The sequence below is a fragment of the Chlorocebus sabaeus genome, chromosome 3, assembly GCF_047675955.1.
Source record: "Chlorocebus sabaeus isolate Y175 chromosome 3, mChlSab1.0.hap1, whole genome shotgun sequence".
Classification (NCBI taxonomy): domain Eukaryota; kingdom Metazoa; phylum Chordata; class Mammalia; order Primates; family Cercopithecidae; genus Chlorocebus; species Chlorocebus sabaeus.
Window position 1 is genome coordinate 23,886,449 of NC_132906.1, and position 18,970 is coordinate 23,905,418.

The 18,970-nt window shown below is 43.7% G+C and overlaps 1 protein-coding gene across 1 annotated transcript in view; it reads right to left on the reverse strand.

Annotated features, from left to right (window-relative positions):
- The window catches only part of ERICH6B (glutamate rich 6B), a 54,552-nt gene that overhangs the window by 16,272 nt on the left and 19,310 nt on the right, over positions 1-18,970 (reverse strand). The window contains exons 7-9 of the mRNA XM_037986721.2: positions 17,699-17,787; positions 11,413-11,549; positions 556-617 (exon numbers count right to left, since the gene is read on the reverse strand). Of these exons, the coding sequence (XP_037842649.2) occupies positions 556-617; positions 11,413-11,549; positions 17,699-17,787 (288 nt within the window). The remainder of the gene's footprint in view (positions 1-555; positions 618-11,412; positions 11,550-17,698; positions 17,788-18,970) is intronic.

Here is an 18,970-nt window from a genome sequence, read left to right on the forward strand (position 1 = left end):
TATTTGTTTTCCAATTTTTGCACTAATATTCCTTTCCTGGAGTACCCCACTCCCCCAAATATGTGTTAGATCCCTTACTGTGTGGTCCCACAGTGTCCCCTTCCCATCATAGGGCCTAACCATTCTATATGGTAATTCCCTACTTTCTTGTCTATCCTTCCAAGAATAGACCAATGAAGCCTGAGAAGCTCACTCTTTCTGGAGCATTCTCTTTCAAAGGAGCTCTGATCTGAGAACCAGAAAACACAGCTGCCCTGGAGAGCATCCTTTTTGGGAAGTAAGACAGTCCACACCACTGAAATGCCAAGGTGACTCACTCTGTGTTTGGATCCCCCACCTGCCCCTGCCACCAAGAGAGAAACTCACTGGGGCCCTAGACTCTGTCTGTCATGCTCAGTATTTCATCCCTGGCAGCCAGGACCACATTAGCCCTGTGGGCACTGAAGTGAGTGAATGAGCCCTTCCATCTTCTTTACAGTACAGCAGAAGGGGAGAGGTGGTGGGATGCAGACAGGAGAGCCAGCACCTGGTGGAAAATGGTGGAGTGGTGCCTACCTTCACGTCTCCTCTTAATCCATAAGATTGTTTCCTTGAACTTTTCGTAATTTTTCTTCAACCTAAAAGTAAAGTGCATCATCTTTAAAAGCCAAGACTAAATTCACACATACACGCCATTACACACAGTGCAAACAGTACTGAAATCTGTGGAGTCTCTTGCGCAGGTGGAAATGGGGCCAATGGCTTTGCTTTCTTTTTTTTTTTTTTTTTTTTTTTTTTTTTTTTTTTTTTTTGGGTGAAAAAAGATGCTGTTTTATTTTCTTAACTGTGGAACATTTTTTATTTATTTTTTATTTTTTTTATTTTTTATTTTTTATTTTTTATTTTTTTTTAATTTATTTATTATTAAACTTCAAGTTGTAGGGTACATGTGCACAACGTGCAGGTTTGCTACATATGTATACTTGTGCCATGTTGGTGTGCTGCACCCATCAACTCGTCATTTACATCAGGTATAACTCCCAATGCAATCCCTCCCCCCCTCCCCCCCTCCCCATGATAGGCCCCGGTGTGTGATGTTCCCCTTCCCGAGTCCAAGTGATCTCATTGTTCAGTTCCCACCTACGAGTGAGAACATGCGGTGTTTGGTTTTCTGTTCTTGTGATAGTTTGCTAAGAATGATGGTTTCCAGCTGCATCCATGTCCCTACAAAGGACACAAACTCATCCTTTTTTATGGCTGCATAGTATTCCATGGTGTATATGTGCCACATTTTCTTAATCCAATCTGTCACTGATGGACATTTGGGTTGATTCCAAGTCTTTGCTATTGTGAATAGTGCTGCAATAAACATACGTGTGCATGTGTCCTTATAGCAGCATAATTTATAATCCTTTGGGTATATACCCAGTAATGGGATGGCTGGGTCATATGGTACATCTAGTTCTAGATCCTTGAGGAATCGCCATACTGTTTTCCATAATGGTTGAACTAGTTTACAATCCCACCAACAGTGTAAAAGTGTTCCTATTTCTCCACATCCTCTCCAGCACCTGTTGTTTCCTGACTTTTTAATGATCGCCATTCTAACTGGTGTGAGATGGTATCTCATTGTGGTTTTGATTTGCATTTCTCTGATGGCCAGTGATGATGAGCATTTTTTCATGTGTCTGTTGGCTGTATGAATGTCTTCTTTTGAGAAATGTCTGTTCATATCCTTTGCCCACTTTTGGATGGGGTTGTTTGTTTTTTTCTTGTAAATTTGTTTGAGTTCTTTGTAGGTTCTGGATATTAGCCCTTTGTCAGATGAGTAGATTGCAAAAATTTTCTCCCATTCTGTAGGTTGCCTGCTCACTCTGATGGTAGTTTCTTTTGCTGTGCAGAAGCTCTTTAGTTTGATGAGATCCCATTTGTCAATTTTGGCTTTTGCTGCCGTTGCTTTTGGTGTTTTAGACATGAAGTCTTTGCCCATGCCTATGTCCTGAATGGTACTACCTAGGTTTTCCTCTAGGATTTTTATGGTATTAGGTCTAACATTTAAGTCTCTAATCCATCTTGAATTAATTTTCGTATAAGGAGTAAGGAAAGGATCCAGTTTCAGCTTTCTACTTATGGCTAGCCAGTTTTCCCAGCACCATTTATTAAATAGGGAATCCTTTCCCCATTTCTTGTTTCTCTCAGGTTTGTCAAAGATCAGATGGCTGTAGATGTGTGGTATTATTTCTGAGGACTCTGTTCTGTTCCATTGGTCTATATCTCTGTTTTGGTACCAGTACCATGCTGTTTTGGTTACTGTAGCCTTGTAGTATAGTTTGAAGTCAGGTAGCGTGATGCCTCCAGCTTTGTTCTTTTGACTTAGGATTGTCTTGGAGATGCGGGCTCTTTTTTGGTTCCATATGAACTTTAAAGCAGTTTTTTCCAATTCTGTGAAGAAGCTCATTGGTAGCTTGATGGGGATGGCATTGAATCTATAAATTACCTTGGGCAGTATGGCCATTTTCACGATATTGATTCTTCCTATCCATGAGCATGGTATGTTCTTCCATTTGTTTGTGTCCTCTTTGATTTCACTGAGCAGTGGTTTGTAGTTCTCCTTGAAGAGGTCCTTTACATCCCTTGTAAGTTGGATTCCTAGGTATTTTATTCTCTTTGAAGCAATTGTGAATGGAAGTTCATTCCTGATTTGGCTCTCTGTTTGACTGTCACTGGTGTATAAGAATGCTTGTGATTTTTGCACATTAATTTTGTATCCTGAGACTTTGCTGAAGTTGCTGATCAGCTTAAGGAGATTTTGGGCTGAGACAATGGGGTTTTCTAAATATACAATCATGTCGTCTGCAAACAGGGACAATTTGACTTCTTCTTTTCCTAACTGAATCCCCTTGATTTCTTTCTCTTGCCTGATTGCCCTAGCCAGAACTTCCAACACTATGTTGAATAGGAGTGGTGAGAGAGGGCATCCCTGTCTTGTGCCAGTTTTCAAAGGGAATTTTTCCAGTTTTTGCCCATTCAGTATGATATTGGCTGTGGGTTTGTCATAAATAGCTCTTATGATTTTGAGGTACGTTCCATCAATACCGAATTTATTGAGCGTTTTTAGCATGAAGGGCTGTTGCATTTTGTCAAAAGCCTTTTCTGCATCTATTGAGATAATGATGTGGTTCTTGTCTTTGGTTCTGTTTATATGCTGGATTATGTTTATTGATTTGCGAATGTTGAACCAGCCTTGCATCCCAGGGATGAAGCCCACTTGATCATGGTGGATAAGCTTTTTGATGTGCTGCTGAATCTGGTTTGCCAGTATTTTATTGAGGATTTTTGCATCGATGTTCATCAGGGATATTGGTCTAAAATTCTCTTTTTTTGTTGTGTCTCTGCCAGGCTTTGGTATCAGGATGATGTTGGCCTCATAAAATGAGTTAGGGAGGATTCCCTCTTTTTCTATTGATTGGAATAGTTTCAGAAGGAATGGTACCAGCTCCTCCTTGTACCTCTGGTAGAATTCAGCTGTGAATCCATCTGGTCCTGGACTTTTTTTGGTTGGTAGGCTATTAATTATTGCCTCAATTTCAGAGCCTACTATTGGTCTATTCAGGGATTCAACTTCTTCCTGGTTTAGTCTTGGAAGAGTGTAAGTGTCCAGGAAATTATCCATTTCTTCTAGATTTTCCAGTTTATTTGCGTAGAGGTGTTTATAGTATTCTCTGATGGTAGTTTGTATTTCTGTGGGGTCGGTGGTGATATCCCCTTTATCATTTTTAATTGCGTCGATTTGATTCTTCTCTCTTTTCTTCTTTATTAGTCTTGCTAGTGGTCTGTCAATTTTGTTGATCTTTTCAAAAAACCAACTCCTGGATTCATTGATTTTTTGGAGGGTTTTTTGTGTCTCTATCTCCTTCAGTTCTGCTCTGATCTTAGTTATTTCTTGCCTTCTGCTAGCTTTCGAATGTGTTTGCTCTTGCTTCTCTAGTTCTTTTAATTGTGATGTTAGAGTGTCAATTTTAGATCTTTCCTGCTTTCTCTTGTGGGCATTTAATGCTATAAATTTCCCTCTACACACTGCTTTAAATGTGTCCCAGAGATTCTGGTATGTTGTATCTTTGTTCTCATTGGTTTCAAAGAACATCTTTATTTCTGCCTTCATTTCGTTATGTACCCAGTAGTCATTCAGGAGCAGGTTGTTCAGTTTCCATGTAGTTGAGCGGTTTTGATTGAGTTTCTTAGTCCTGAGTTCTAATTTGATTGCACTGTGGTCTGAGAGACAGTTTGTTATAATTTCTGTTCTTGTACATTTGCTGAGGAGTGCTTTACTTCCAATTACGTGGTCAATTTTGGAGTAAGTACGATGTGGTGCTGAGAAGAATGTATATTCTGTTGATTTGGGGTGGAGAGTTCTATAGATGTCTATTAGGTCTGCTTGCTGCAGAGATGAGTTCAATTCCTGGATATCCTTGTTAACTTTCTGTCTCGTTGATCTGTCTAATGTTGACAGTGGAGTGTTGAAGTCTCCCATTATTATTGTATGGGAGTCTAAGTCTCTTTGTAAGTCACTAAGGACTTGCTTGATGAATCTGGGTGCTCCTGTATTGGGTGCATATATATTTAGGATAGTTAGCTCTTCCTGTTGAATTGATCCCTTTACCATTATGTAATGGCCTTCTTTGTCTCTTTTGATCTTTGATGGTTTAAAGTCTGTTTTATCAGAGACTAGTATTGCAACCCCCACTTTTTTGTGTTCTCCATTTGCTTGGTAAATCTTCCTCCATCCCTTTATTTTGAGCCTATATATGTCTCTGCGTGTGAGATGGGTCTCCTGAATACAGCAGACTGATGGATCTTGACTCTTTATCCAGTTTGCCAGTCTGTGTCTTTTAATTGGAGCATTTAGTCCATTTACATTTAAGGTTAAGATTGTTATGTGTGAACTTGATCCTGCCATTATGATATTAACTGGTTATTTTGCTCGTTAGTTGATGCAGTTTCTTCCTAGCCTTGATGGTCTTTACATTTTGGCATGTTTTTGCAATGGCTGGTACCGGTTGTTCCTTTCCATGTTTAGTGCTTCCTTCAGGGTCTCTTGTAAGGCAGGCCTAGTGGTGACAAAATCTCTAAGCATTTGCTTATCTGTAAAGGATTTTATTTCTCCTTCACTTATGAAACTTAGTTTGGCTGGATATAAAATTCTGGGTTTAAAATTCTTTTCTTTAAGAATGTTGAATATTGGCCCCCACTCTCTTCTGGCTTGAAGAGTTTCTGCCGAGAGATCTGCTGTTAGTCTGATGGGCTTCCCTTTGTGGGTAACCCGACCTTTCTCTCTGGCTGCCCTTAAGAGTTTTTCCTTCATTTCAACTTTGGTGAATCTGGCAATTATGTGTCTTGGAGTTGCTCTTCTCGAGGAGTATCTTTGTGGCGTTCTCTGTATTTCCTGGATTTGAATGTTGGCCTGCCCTACTAGGTTGGGGAAGTTCTCCTGGATGATATCCTGAAGAGTGTTTTCCAACTTGGTTCCATTTTCCCCCTCACTTTCAGGCACCCCAATCAGACGTAGATTTGGTCTTTTTACATAATCCCATACTTCTTGCAGGCTTTGTTCATTTCTTTTTCTTCTTTTTTCTTTTGGTTTCTCTTCTCGCTTCATTTCATTCATTTGATCCTCCATCGCTGACATTCTTTCTTCCAGTTGATCGAGACGGTTACTGAAGCTTGTGCATTTGTCACGTATTTCTCGTGCCATGGTTTTCGTCTCTTTCATTTCGTTTGTGAGCTTCTCTGCATTAATTACTCTAGCCATCAATTCTTCCACTTTTTTTTCAAGATTTTTAGTTTTTTTGCACTGGGTACGTAATTCCTCCTTTAGCTCTGAGAAATTTGATGGACTGAAGCCTTCTTCTCTCATCTCATCGAAGTCATTCTCCGTCTAGCTTTGGTCCGTTGCCGGCGATGAGCTGCGCTCCTTTGCCGGGGGAGATGCACTCTTATTTTTTGAATTTCCAGCTTTTCTGCCCTGCTTTTTCCCCATCTTTGTGGTTTTATCTGCCTCTGGTCTTTGATGATGGTGATGTACTGATGGGGTTTTGGTGTAGGTGTCCTTCCTGTTTGATAGCTTTCCTTCTAACAGTCAGGATCCTCAGCTGTAGGTTGTAGCTGTAGGAGATTGCTTGAGGTCCACTCCAGACCCTGTTTGCCTGGGTATCAGCAGCAGAGGCTGCAGAAGATAGAATATTTCTGAACAGCGAGTGTACCTGTCTGATTCTTGCTTTGGAATCTTCCTCTCAGGGGTGTACTCCACCCTGTGAGGTGTGGTGTGTCAGACTGCCCCTAGTGGGGGATGTCTCCCAGTTAGGCTACTCAGGGGTCAGGGACCCACTTGAGCAGGGAGTCTGTCCCTTCTCAGATCTCAACCTCCGTGTTGGGAGATCCACTGCTCTCTTCAAAGCTGTCAGACAGAGTCGTTTGCGTCTGCAGAGCTGCTGCGTTTGTTATTATTTACTGTGCCCTGTCCCCAGAGGTGGAGTCTACAGAGACAGGCAGGTTTCCTTGAGCTGCTGTGAGCTCCACCCAGTTCGAGCTTCCCAGCGGCTTTGTTTACCTACTTAAGCCTCAGCTATGGCGGGCGCCCCTCCCCCAGCCTCGCTGCTGCCTTGCCGGTAGATCACAGACTGCTGTGCTAGCAATGAGGGAGGCTCCGTGGGTGTGGGACACTCCCGGCCAGGTGTGGGATATGATCTCCTGGTGTGCCTGTCTGCTTAAAGCGCAGTATTGGGGTGGGAGTTACCCGATTTTCCAGGTGTTGTGTGTCTCAGTTCCCCTGGCTAGGAAAAGGGATTCCCTTCCCCCTTGCGCTTTCCAGGTGAGGCAATGCCTCGCCCTGCTTCAGCTCTCGCTGGTCGGGCTGCAGCAGCTGACCAGCACCGATCGTCTGGCACTCCCCAGTGAGATGAACCCAGTACCTCAGTTGAAAATGCAGAAATCGCCGGTCTTCTGTGTCGCTCGCGCTGGGAGTTGGAGACTGGAGCTGTTCCTATTCGGCCATCTTGCTCCGCCCCCCGGCTTTGCTTTCTAGTCCAGTTTTCTTTGAGTCAATGCCCAGGAGCAAAGGGATGGTGCCTGATATCCACTTAGTGCTTCCCTTGTGGTCTGACCCACACCCAGAGCATGCGGCTGAACCCTGCACCCTTCGAAACAAATTCAATGAGGGGAACCTTGGGGGCCGCTGACAGGGCAGGGAGGTCCAAATGCAAGTATGGCCCTGTGAGTTAACTCACACAGCTGGATTTGATTTTCTGCAGCTTGTCTATATCCCAGTGAAACCCAGAACCACCTGAAACCCCTTTGCATTCAGTAGGACACTTTCAAATAGCCTTACTCAAAAGGACTTATCATGAAAGCCAGACAAGTCACAGCTCTTCAATGTGATCAAGCCCTTTTCTCCCTCTCATGTCAACACACAGAGTGAGTCATCCTGGCATTTCAGTGGCGTGGACTGTTTTCCTTCCAAATAAGGGTGCTCTCCAGGGCAGCTGTGTTTTCTAGTTCTTAGATCAGAGTCCCTTTGAAAGGGAATGTGCCAGAAGGACTGAGCTTCCCAGGCTTAATTGGATCTGAAAAGGAGGCCTTTGCCATTGCAGATTTTAAATCCTTAGATCAGTTTCCTTGAAGAGGGCATACTAATTTAGCCCAGAGTAACTCCAGGAAGCAAACATTCTTTGCTGGAAAGGGCTGCACTGCTACCTAGCACAGAGCAATAGTTCCCTTATTCGTACCCTAGAAGCAATAGGGAAATTTGAGAATGAGTCCATGGCCCATTTGTACCAAATGTTATTCATTTATAATGCAAGGACTTTTAATGGAATTGAAGCGGTTACCTAGCCTACTGGCATCTGTGAAAAAATAAGGACCAAGGAATGGGTGGAGTGGGGGCCTATCCTTTAGGCTCAGAACAAGATTGCAAACACAGATAAGAGTTAAACTCCGGTGAGGGGATCTAGTCAGAGGCACCCAAAGCCCTTTTGGGAAGACTGGCTGTTCCTCTCTTGTTTTTTTGCCCACCTTTCCGAGCGAGTGGAATCCCCATCAGCTGGCTCTTCAATACCAGAGACTGGGGTACACTCTACTGTATCCCTAGGGCCTAGATTAGGACATAGTAGGTGCACATGAAATATCTGTTGAAAGCAATCAGGTTAGAATCAGCCTTTGATACAGGCGTAAATGGGAAGAGAGGGAGGAAATGGCACAGAGGCAGTGGGATAATGTGTAGAGATATTATTTGGTGTTTGTTTTTGCTGATCCAAAAGCTTGGGAGTTCTTTGTGTTTTTGCCTTCCCATTTCCCAGAGAAGCCTTGGGGATCTCTTGCCCCATGCCTCTACTGAGTCCACAGTGGAAGTTGCTGGTAGTTAATCTCTTCCTGACTTTTGTGAACACCTGAACTTGCCCACGTGATTAGGTAGGGCACCTTGTTTCACACAGCCTGTCCCTGGTGCCACTGCTGGACAGTCTGTAACAGACCCATGGGGGCACAAACACATACCTAGCTCTCCAGGTTTCTGACAGTGGATAAAGGAAAGAGCAGGCTTCCATGCTGAGAGCATGCCTGCACCACAGGCTGGGTGTATGTATGATATAGTTTGGCTGTGTCCCCACCCAAATCTTATCTTGAATTCCCATGTATGGTGAAAGGAACCCAGTGGGAGGTAACTGAACCATGGGGGCATCTTTTCTATGCTGTTCTTGTGATAGTGAAAAAGTCTCATGAGATCTGACTGTTATTGAATTTCCCTGTACAAGCTCTCTTCTCTTATCTGCCACCATGTGAGATGTGCTTTTCACCTTCCACCATGATTCTGAGCCCTCCCCAGCCATGTGGAACTGTAAGTCCATTAAATCTCTTTCTTTTGTAAATTACCCAGTCTTAGGCATGTCTTTATCAGCAGTGTGAAAACAGACTAATACAGTAAATTGGTACCAGTAGAGTGGGGTGCTGCTCAAAGATACCTGAAAATGTGGAAGTGACTTTGAAACTAGGTAACAGGCAGGAGTTGGAACAGTTTAGAGGCCTCAGAAGAAGACAGGAAAATATAGGAAAGTTTGGAACTTCCTAGAGACTTGTCAAATGACTTTGCCCAAAATGCTGACAAAAACGTCCAGGCTGAGGTGGTCTCAGATGGAAATGAGGAACTTGTTGGGAACTGGAGCAAAGGTGACCCTTTTATGTTTTAGCAAAGAGATTGGCAGCATTTTGCCCCTGCCCTGGAGATCTGTGAAACTTTGAACTTGAGGGGGATGATTTAGGGTAGCTGGTGGAAGAAATTTCTAAGAAGCAAAGCATTCAAGAGGTGACTTGGGTGCTGTTAAAGGCATTCAGTTTACTAAGGGAAGCAGAGCATAAAAGTTCAGAAAATTTGCAGCCTGACAATGCAATAGAAAAGAAAATTCTATTTTCTGAGAAGAAATTCAAGCCAGCTGCAGAAATTTGCATAAGTAACAAGGAGCCGAATGTTAATCCCCAAGACAATGGGGAAAATGTCTCCAGGGTGTCAGAGGTCTTCACAGCAGCCCCTCCCATCATAGGCCTAAAGGCCTAGGAGGAAAAAATGGTTTCATGGGCCAGGCCCAGGGTCCCCATGTTGTGTGCAGCCTAGGGACTTGGTGCCTTGCATACCAGCTGCTCCAGCCATGGCCGAAAGGGGCCAACATAGAGCTTGGGCCGTGGCTTCAGAGGGTGCAAACCCCAAGCCTGGGCAGCTACCACATGGTGTTGAGCCTGTGAGTGCACAGAAGACAAGAATTGGGGTTTGGGAACTTCTGCTTAGATTTCAGAGGATGTATGGAAACTTCTGGATGCCTAGGCAGAAGTTTGCTGTAGGGGTGGGGTCCTTATGGAGAATCTCTGCTAGTGTGGTGCAGATGGAAAATGTGGGGTCAGATCCTCCACACAGAGTCCCTAATGGGGCACCACCTAGTGGAGCACCACTGACAGCTTGCACTGTGCATTTGGAAAAGCCTCCGACACTCAGTGCCAGCCCATAAAAGCAGCTGGGAGGGAGGCTATACCCTGCAAAGTCACAGGGGCAGAGCTGCCTAAGACCATGGGAACCCACCTCTTGCATTAGCATGACCTGGATGTGAGACATGGAGCTAAAGGAGATTATTTTGGAACTTTAAGGTTTAATGACTGCCCTATTGCATTTTGGACTTGCATGGGGCCTGTAGCCCCTTCATTTCGGCCAATTTCTCCCAGTTGGAACAGCTGTATTTATCCAATGCCTGTACCCCCATTGTATCTAGGAAGTAACTAACTTGCTTTTGATTTTACAGGCTCATAGGCAGAAGGGACTTGCCTTGTCTCAGATGAGACTTTGGACTGTAAACTTTTGAGTTAATGCTGAAATGAGTTAAGACTTTGGGGGACTGCTGGGAATGCATGATTGGTTTTTGAAATGTGAGGATATGAGATTGAGAGGGGCTGGTGGTGGGATGATATGGTTTGGCTGTGTTCCCACCCAAGTCTCATCTTGAATTCCCATGTGTTGTGAGAGGAACCCAGTGGGAGGTAACTGAATCATGGGGACAGGCCTTTCCCATTCTGTTCTCGCAATAGTGAGTAAGTCTCATGAGATCTGATGGTTATCTTAAGGGGTAGTTTCCCTGAAAAAGCTGTCTTCACTTGTCTGCTACTGTGTAAGATGTGCCTTTCACCTTCTGCCATGATTGTGAGGCCTCCTCAGTCACATGAAACTGTAAGTCCATTAAATATCTTTCTTTTGTAAATTGCCCAATCTTGGGTCTTTATCAGCAGCATGAAAATGAACTAATACAGTGTACAAATGGCTGGAACATTTTGTGACCTGGGGCCTTGCCAGCTAGAAAGACCTGGTGCCAGTGACACAGGTCTACAGTAACCTTACGGGGTCCTGGCCGTAACCCCAGGTTAGTGAAGCTCAAGGCTCTCTCTCTTTCAAGATGCATGGAAAAGCATTAGCTCAGCTAGTGTGAAGCCAGGGAATTTGGTGGGCGGTTGCCCCAGGTTACTCCCCGATGTCTTCTCCTTAAGTGCCAGGGGTCTGAACTTTGCTCCCTAGACTTTTGTACAAATTCATGGTCCCTGCAAGCCTTTTCTTGCCCTGAATATCCAGCCTCTGTCACCATCTGCCTTGATCTTATCCTGTACCTCCCATGCTTGCAATGTCCTTGCTCTTGAGTTTGATTTTGGTCTAGCAGCTGGATCATTCTGCACATTTGACCCCTGGATCTTACCCTTTCCCTGTGGTTGACCTGTTCCTGGTCCTTGACTCAGGGAACCTGTCTGGTCCTGACTTTGCTCTTTTTGTTGATGGTTCAATTTACACTTTCCCTGCTGCCACCTCTGGCATACCCAAATCCACTGACCAATCACTTGGCCTTACCAGTTACTTACATAATTAACAGTTTCCATCTGTTTTCACTTTCCAGTAGCCTAGTTAGGGGAATGTCAAAATCCTCTTCCAGTTCATCGCGAGCAGCCATTTCTTTGATTATTGTTTTAAATACTGTCTGATAGGAGCTGTTCAAAAACTACAAAAGGATCAAAGAATGAAATATTCAGAAAATGGAAATTAACGATTTATTAGTTAATCACTTTTCTGACTCCCAAAGGTACTGTGTGACACTTCAACATATTATTCTAAAAACACAAAAATGGGAACCAGGGGAAGGGAGAGGGAGGGCAACAGAAAGGATAGCTAATGGCTGCTGGGCTTAATACCTAGGTGATGGGCTGATCTGTGCAGCAAACCACCAGGGCACACGTTTACCTATGTAACAAACTTGCACATCCTGCACCCTGAATTTAAAAGTTGAAGATAAAAAAACAAAAGGAAAAAGAAAATGGGACCCATAGGATGGTTAGCAAGAATTCTTTTAAAGAGTATTTCCATTATCATCATACCCTCTTCTTGTTCCTCAATTTCCTTAAAAAAATTTTTAAACATCAGTATGCCAAAAAATCTTTGGAGAACATACAATTATCTTCTTTTTCCAAATGTGGAGATGGCTATGGAATGTAAAAATGCTTCCATGCTTTAAGAGCATAACAGGTTTTCTGCATTCTACAAATGGCCAAGCTCCCAGTGGTGATTTATTTATTCAATGTGAAGGATGAGTCTTCAGAAAAGTGGCATAGTGCCTCGTGCATCACTGCATTAGGCAGTTTTGCTTTTAAAGATTCTTCCAAAGTAATGACATTACAAGCTGCCTTTTTTTTTTTTTTTTTAAAGATAGAGTTTCAGTCTGTCGCCTAGGCTGGAGGGCAGTGGCACAATCTAGGCTCACTGCAACCTCCGCCTCCCGGGTTCAAGTGATTCTCATGCCTCAGCCTCCTGAATAGCTGGGATCACAGGCGTGTGCCACCATGCCCAGCTAATTTTTGTATCTTTAGTAGAGATGGGATTTTACCATGTTGGCCAGGCTGGTCTTGAACTCCTGGCCTCAAGTGATCTGCCTGCCTCCGTCTCCCAAAGTGCTGGGACTACAGGTGTGTGCCACAGCACTTGTCCACAAGCTGCCTTTTTATTTGGCCAGTTGGATCATTCTTTCCCATATCTGTGCTGCTGACCAGGATCGACCCATAGGTGGGTCCTCACCGGAGTTTCTGTTTTGGATCTCTTTGGATGGAAAGTGAAGCAGGCTTCTTAGAGAGGACAGCCAGGGATTGGTCATGTTGCCTATTCTTTGCTCACCAACAGGCTGAGATTGCTGTTGTTCAATGTGTGATCATGGAGAATATACCATTAACTCACTAGCTTCCTACAGCAAGTGAAAGACCAACATATCCGAAGTTGCACATGATCTGGGACAGATGCAAGGATATGGCTTACGGCTGGCCAGTGTTTCTAGGTTGGGGGAAGGCTGGCGTGCTTTAGGTCCACTTGCCTGATTCTTAGCCTCTGAGCCCTGTTTCTCTCTATTTCTTGAGTCAGTGCTTCAGGACAGGTTGAGGTGAAGACCTTTGCTGCCCATATTCCTGATGCAGCTTGGCATCAGGAATAATGATTCCTCATTGTTGACAATCCCTGCTTTGGGATGAAGTGACTTTCTATTCACCTAGGCCAGTGATCTATCCCCATTCGGTTTGCATTTTAGGTTCTGTTCTTCAGAAAATAGTGTCTGTTGTGGTCTGCTGGATGGCTGATCACCTGGATGGGTTGTACTCTAGACTGTGCCACCCCACTCTATGAAGCCAGCATATGTGACATCTTATGGGGTTTACTCCATTTGCTTGCCTAGCCTACAGAGTGGAACCATCCCCATCATCGTGGTAGGTGTATTTGGCACCTCAGTGATGAGGTCTCTCAAGCCCAGAGACTTCTCCTGGGTTAATATCTGGTTCTTGGAGCCAAAAGAATTTTCACCGCAAGGTTTGCGGTGCATAAGTATGTCATTGAAATAAAAAATGAAGGCTGGGCATGGTGGCTCACACCTGTAATCCCAGCACTTTGGGAGGCTGAGGGGAGTGGATCACTTGAGCCCAGGAGTTCGAGACCAGCCTGGGCAACATAGTAAGGCCCTGCCTCTATAAGAAAAAAACCAAATCAAGCATGTGATAGTAAATTAAAAATAGCAAATGAATCAAGTTGTCAGAATAACTGAACTATAGGTTGATAGGCCCCCTCCAAATAGGAGGGCTTTAGCTTCCTCTCTCCCGTTTGTACCCCTCTGGTTTCTGGTAGTCTCTTAAAACGTGCCTCAGAAGTTTACTTAAACAAGTCTTGCAGCTGCAGATTCTGTGTGGCATTCGTCCCACTGCAGCCACAGGTTCCGCGTGGCATTCGCCCCATTGCAGCTGCAGGTTCCATGTGGCATTCACTCCACTCTTCTCCTCCTGTTCTGACCCACTTGTCCACATCTATCACCTACCATGTTGCTTGCAGATGTGCTGCTTTGCCAAGCTGCATCACTGCCTATCCTGGGAATGCAGTGTCTGTGCCACACGTGCTGCCACAGCACCCTGAGCATTCAATCCTTGGGGAAGAGAGTGGCACAGAGACCAGGGGGAAAGGACTCCTCAGCCCTGGGACATACTTTTTCACCGGGACTCTGGAGTAGCACTGCTGTGTCTAGAGTTTCACAATGTGTACCATGACTAGTTTTCGTGAGTGACTTTACACGTTAGTCTTTACACCCTAATCGTAGGGGTCCTATTTCCATCTATGGCATTTGGATAAGAAGATATGGTATCATTCCCTCCAACCATTTTTTTTTGGATTCCTGCTTGCTTACCAAAAACTATTCTCCACACTAACTGCAAACCAAGAAAGCTCCTAGGCTCATGTGTAAACACCAGCTAATGCTGGAATGCTTGTACGAGCTGGGGGACACGGGGTTTTGTCTACCTGCAGTAGTCAGACAAAAAAATGCCTTGTGATCCTCTCCCCATCTAAGGCTTCAGCTGTATGCTAAGGATTCTATTATGGTTGGATTGTGTTTCCCCACTTCCCTGCCACCCAAATTCGTACGTTGAAGTTCAATACCTTAGACTGTGATCGTTTGGAGATAGGTTCTTCACAGAGGTACTCAAGATGAAATGAGGTCCTTAGGGTGGGCTCTAATCCAGTATGACTGGTGTCTTTACAGCAAGGGGAAATGTGGACATAGAGACATGCATGGAGGGAGAATGGGGTGAATAGACGTAGGAGAAGATGGCCATCTACAAGTCACGGAGAGAGACCTGGGCCAGATCCTTCCCTCACAGCCCTCACAAGGGCCAGATCCTTCCCTCACAGCCCTCACAAGGAACGAACGCTGCTGATACCTTGATTTCAGATTTTGAGTCTCCAGAACTATCAGATAGTAAATTTTGTTGTTCAAGTCACTCAAAGGTGGCACTTTGTTAACAATAGGCCTTAGCAAATGAATACAGATTTCAAAGAAAAATCTTTAGCCAAGAGCTTTCTCCCAGGACCTAGATTGTGTATTTCTGGTTTTCAATTGAACTTTATCTGGATATCTTATAGGAACTTAACACTCAGTGTGTACCAAATAGAATTTTCTATCTTACCCTACAAATGTACCCTTCTTCTCCTCTTCAGCTTTCCAGCCTATAGAGTAGAAATCCGTACCATGTCATGGCAGCTGTGCTGGGCACTGCCCTGAGCTGCCAGACTTTCCCATGTGTTCATCTGTACTGCTACATATTACTAATCTTCCTGCCCTCAGCCTCTCCCCTCCAATTCATCATCCACAAAGCTACCGGAGTGACCTTTAAAAAAGGAAATTTGACCCTGTCCATGGAGAAAGAACTCAGTATTGTTGGGGGCTTTGGCTAGATCTCCTATGCCATATTGTTCCCCCCAAATAAATTCCACATAGTTTTAAAGAGGTCCCTTAGATAGCTAGAGGAACACATAAATTAATTATAAAAATTATTTTGAGGAGTGAAAAGACCTCTCTACACATGAAACAATACTTAGTAATCAGAAAAGAAAATATTGATACATGCGACTACCTGCACATAAAAAATGACCCTGTCATGGACAATACCAAGAAGAAGGTTGGAAAACAAAACACAAACTGGAAACAAATTTACATGTATGTCAGAAAAAGAATTAAGTTCTTTCATATATTAAAAGCCCTCACAAATCAGAAAGAAAGAGAAATAAGCAACTTGGTAGAAGAGAAGACAACACCAACTGGCCACTCATAGAGAGACACAAATGTCCAATAATTGTGAAAATGCCTAGCACCTTTCTTAATGGAGGAGATGCAAAAACCAAAAATGAGATGCTATTTTCACCCTATCAGATGGGCCAGAATTATGTCCCTTGGTGGTCGAGGATACGATGAAGGAGGCCTTCTCGTGCCTTCTAGGTGGGAATAGGAAAATGGTACAACTTACTGGTGGGGAAATTTGTCAAAGCTTTTTGAGTTAAAGATGCAGATAGTTCTGGTTCCAGCATCAACTGCTAGAATTGTATTCTTTACATACACTTGCATTTGTATGTAATAATATATGTACAATTCGTTGCATTGAATACATATATATATATTTATATGTACACACATACACACACACACACACACACACACAAGACTGGAAACAAGTTAGACATCCATTGACAGGGCGCTAGTTAAATTATGGTACAAGATGTAATGGAATATCAAAGCTTCCGAAATATGTTATTAAGGGAAAAGTAAGTTATAGACCAGAATGTACATCATGATTCCATTTGTGGATATGCATGTGTTTTAAAAGACATTTATATGTATATATGTGTTAAAATTTCCAGGATACATAAATAGCAGTATACAGCAGTTATTTTATTAAAGTAAAGAAGTAGAGGCTTGAAACATTTATTTCATAGCCTTCTTTACTACTTCAATATTTTAAAAGGGTGTGCACATGGTAGCTTCTCAATGTAAAAGCTAGATTGTTTAGGGAGTTTGAATCAAAATACTTACAGAAATTAAAAACAAGTCTGATTGTGTCACATTCTTGCCTAAAATCCTTTAGTAGCAAAGTCCTGGAATGTCACGGTGCTTGTGATGAGAGCTCCCCTGCTTAGCCCACCTGTCCCAAGGAAAACTCTGGAATGCTCCCAGATCTGCTATGTCCTTCCAGAACACACACGGAGATGTGTCTGTCACCTGAGAATTCAGTGCCACCTGATATAGCTAAACATCAATGGACAGGAGCCTTGAAGTTTTCTGAATAATTTGTGTCTAATTAAAACAATTCCTTCAGGTTTCAACTCTAGTTGAAAAATCTTTCCAAAATGCCCATGTTTACTTTCCTACCTTTGTAAATCCAAAGCAGTAAATCTAAATTTATGTCATTTTTTTTCTCCCTTCATTGTAGTATTTCAGTAAATCTTAGTAATATGGTGCTTTATAGAGGCAAGTATAGAATTTAGGGCTAAATATGAACTGAGACCAGAAAATTTCTCAATTAAAAACATTTTAACAATGAAATATTTAGTTTTTTGCCTTTTCTTTTATAAATTTAGGAAAACATATCTGCTTAACTTTGGGTTCCAGAGACACAAGATTTCATTTTTAGGATTGTAGTCAGCACCTACAATCTGAGAAGTCTTAGCAGGCGAGGACAGGATGCATAATAATGCTTCCCTCAGAATCAGCATGGAGTGCAAGCCCTAGAGGAAGCTGACGCAGGAAATTCGAGCCACTAGGCTGCCCCCCGTAGGCAAAATATTCATGTGGCATATTTACAAAATTATAACAAAAATTTTGTCTTAAAGACAAGAAAACATCCAGTGGATGTAAGGCTTATTGAAACCATGATGACTCCCCCATGTCCCCTCTGGTGATTGGGAACGGCTGGGGAGAGCACCCTGTTGAATTTCCAGGGCTGGTTCTGTATCTCTCTGTAGGGTGGTCATGGTCACAGGCCTGCAAAGATGGGAGAGAAACACCACTGCTATTTGCTGTGGTGCCTGCCTGGAGTAGAGAGGTTAGCATCTGGAGTTTTCTGTCTTGCCAGGTTGCCCCATCTACATAGAGGGAGTAGGCTTTCCTTGGGGTTTTTCTGTCTATGCTTGTTGGAGTTTCTGGGTTGCTGTCTTTAACACCCAGTCTGGGGTATATGAGACAAAAAGAAAACCCAGGTCCTCAGATCCCAAGACCTCAGCCAGCTTGCCTGGGCTGGGCTTGGGCCACCCTGCTCTAACATTTGGAGCGGGGGCTGGGTCTCAAGTTTTTATCCAACTTACATGTTCATCTAAGTCCTCCGCTTCCAGCTTGTCAATGGACTCATCTGTTATACCATCCCAAAAGTTCTCTTTAGAAGCAAACTCCATGACTTTCAGTTTTGGAAGGAGCATCAAAAAGAAGGGCATGTGGAAAGAAAACCAAAAACATAAAAAATTTAAAAAGAATAGAAATAGATTGATGGTATTTACCTTTGCCCTTCCAAAAAATGCATACATCATCAATGATATATTAAATAGGTTAATCACATGTCCTAAAATTCAACTTGAGAGTACTAATAAAATAGGAATAAGAGGGTCAGTTTCAGTGGCTGACTTCAGAAAGCAAGCGTGTGTTCCTGGTGGCTGGTGAGGGTCAGTCTGACAAAGTGGTCTTTGAATGAGTCCTGAGTGAAGTAAGGAATGCACAGGCAGAAGGCCACATTCCAGCAGAGGCCTAGGAGGTGCAAAAGCCCTGAGGTGAGTGTGGGAGGGGCGTGTTTGACACATGGCCAGGGGAACCCTATGGTATGCCCGCAGTAGAGTAGGCATGAAGTTGCCCATCCTGAGGGGAGGTCAGAGAGGAGTCAGGAGCGGGTGAGGGAGGGAGGAGTAGGTGGGCAGGTGGTGGGCTGGGGCCAGCTTTCAAAGGACTTTGTAGGCTATGGGAAGGACTTTAGATTTTGTTCTGAGGCAGACTTATTCCGAGTGTGATTTTCACTTGGAAATGTCAAGAAATATATCTGTCTTCCACCAGGCTTGTCAAAATTTGCCAATTTCTAGAATTGCATATGATTCATTATTACTAATCAGAGCGTAAGAGATGAATCCCTGAGCCAGTGAGCTGGATGGAGAACGTCTTCCAGAGACAGCGAATGCCCTTGTTCCTACAAAGGTCAGCGGCTGCCTGGTGACTCTCCAGGCCAGAAGAGTAGCTTGGAGCCTCCAGTGGAGCTGGGGTGCAAGCTGAGTTGTGGAACTGATCAGTACAACTTGGGCCTCTCTTCCATACTCCTAGGAAGGTGATTCTGAGAGAAGAACTCAGAGGAAGTGGCTCTGGCATGATAATTGGGCCCCCAGGAAAATGATGGTGGCCGATTGTCTCAGCTTCTGATGACACCAGCCCTTTCCAGCTAGCCCCTCTGGAGAACCTGGGAACCCTGCCAGGTTGGCCCTAGACTGATTCTGTGTCCTTCTTATGCCTTTGGGGACAGAGATGGGATGTTCCTTGTGATCTCTACACATTACTTTTGTTGTTCTTCCCAATTTTGGCTCTGTAGCAAAAACTCTGACTCC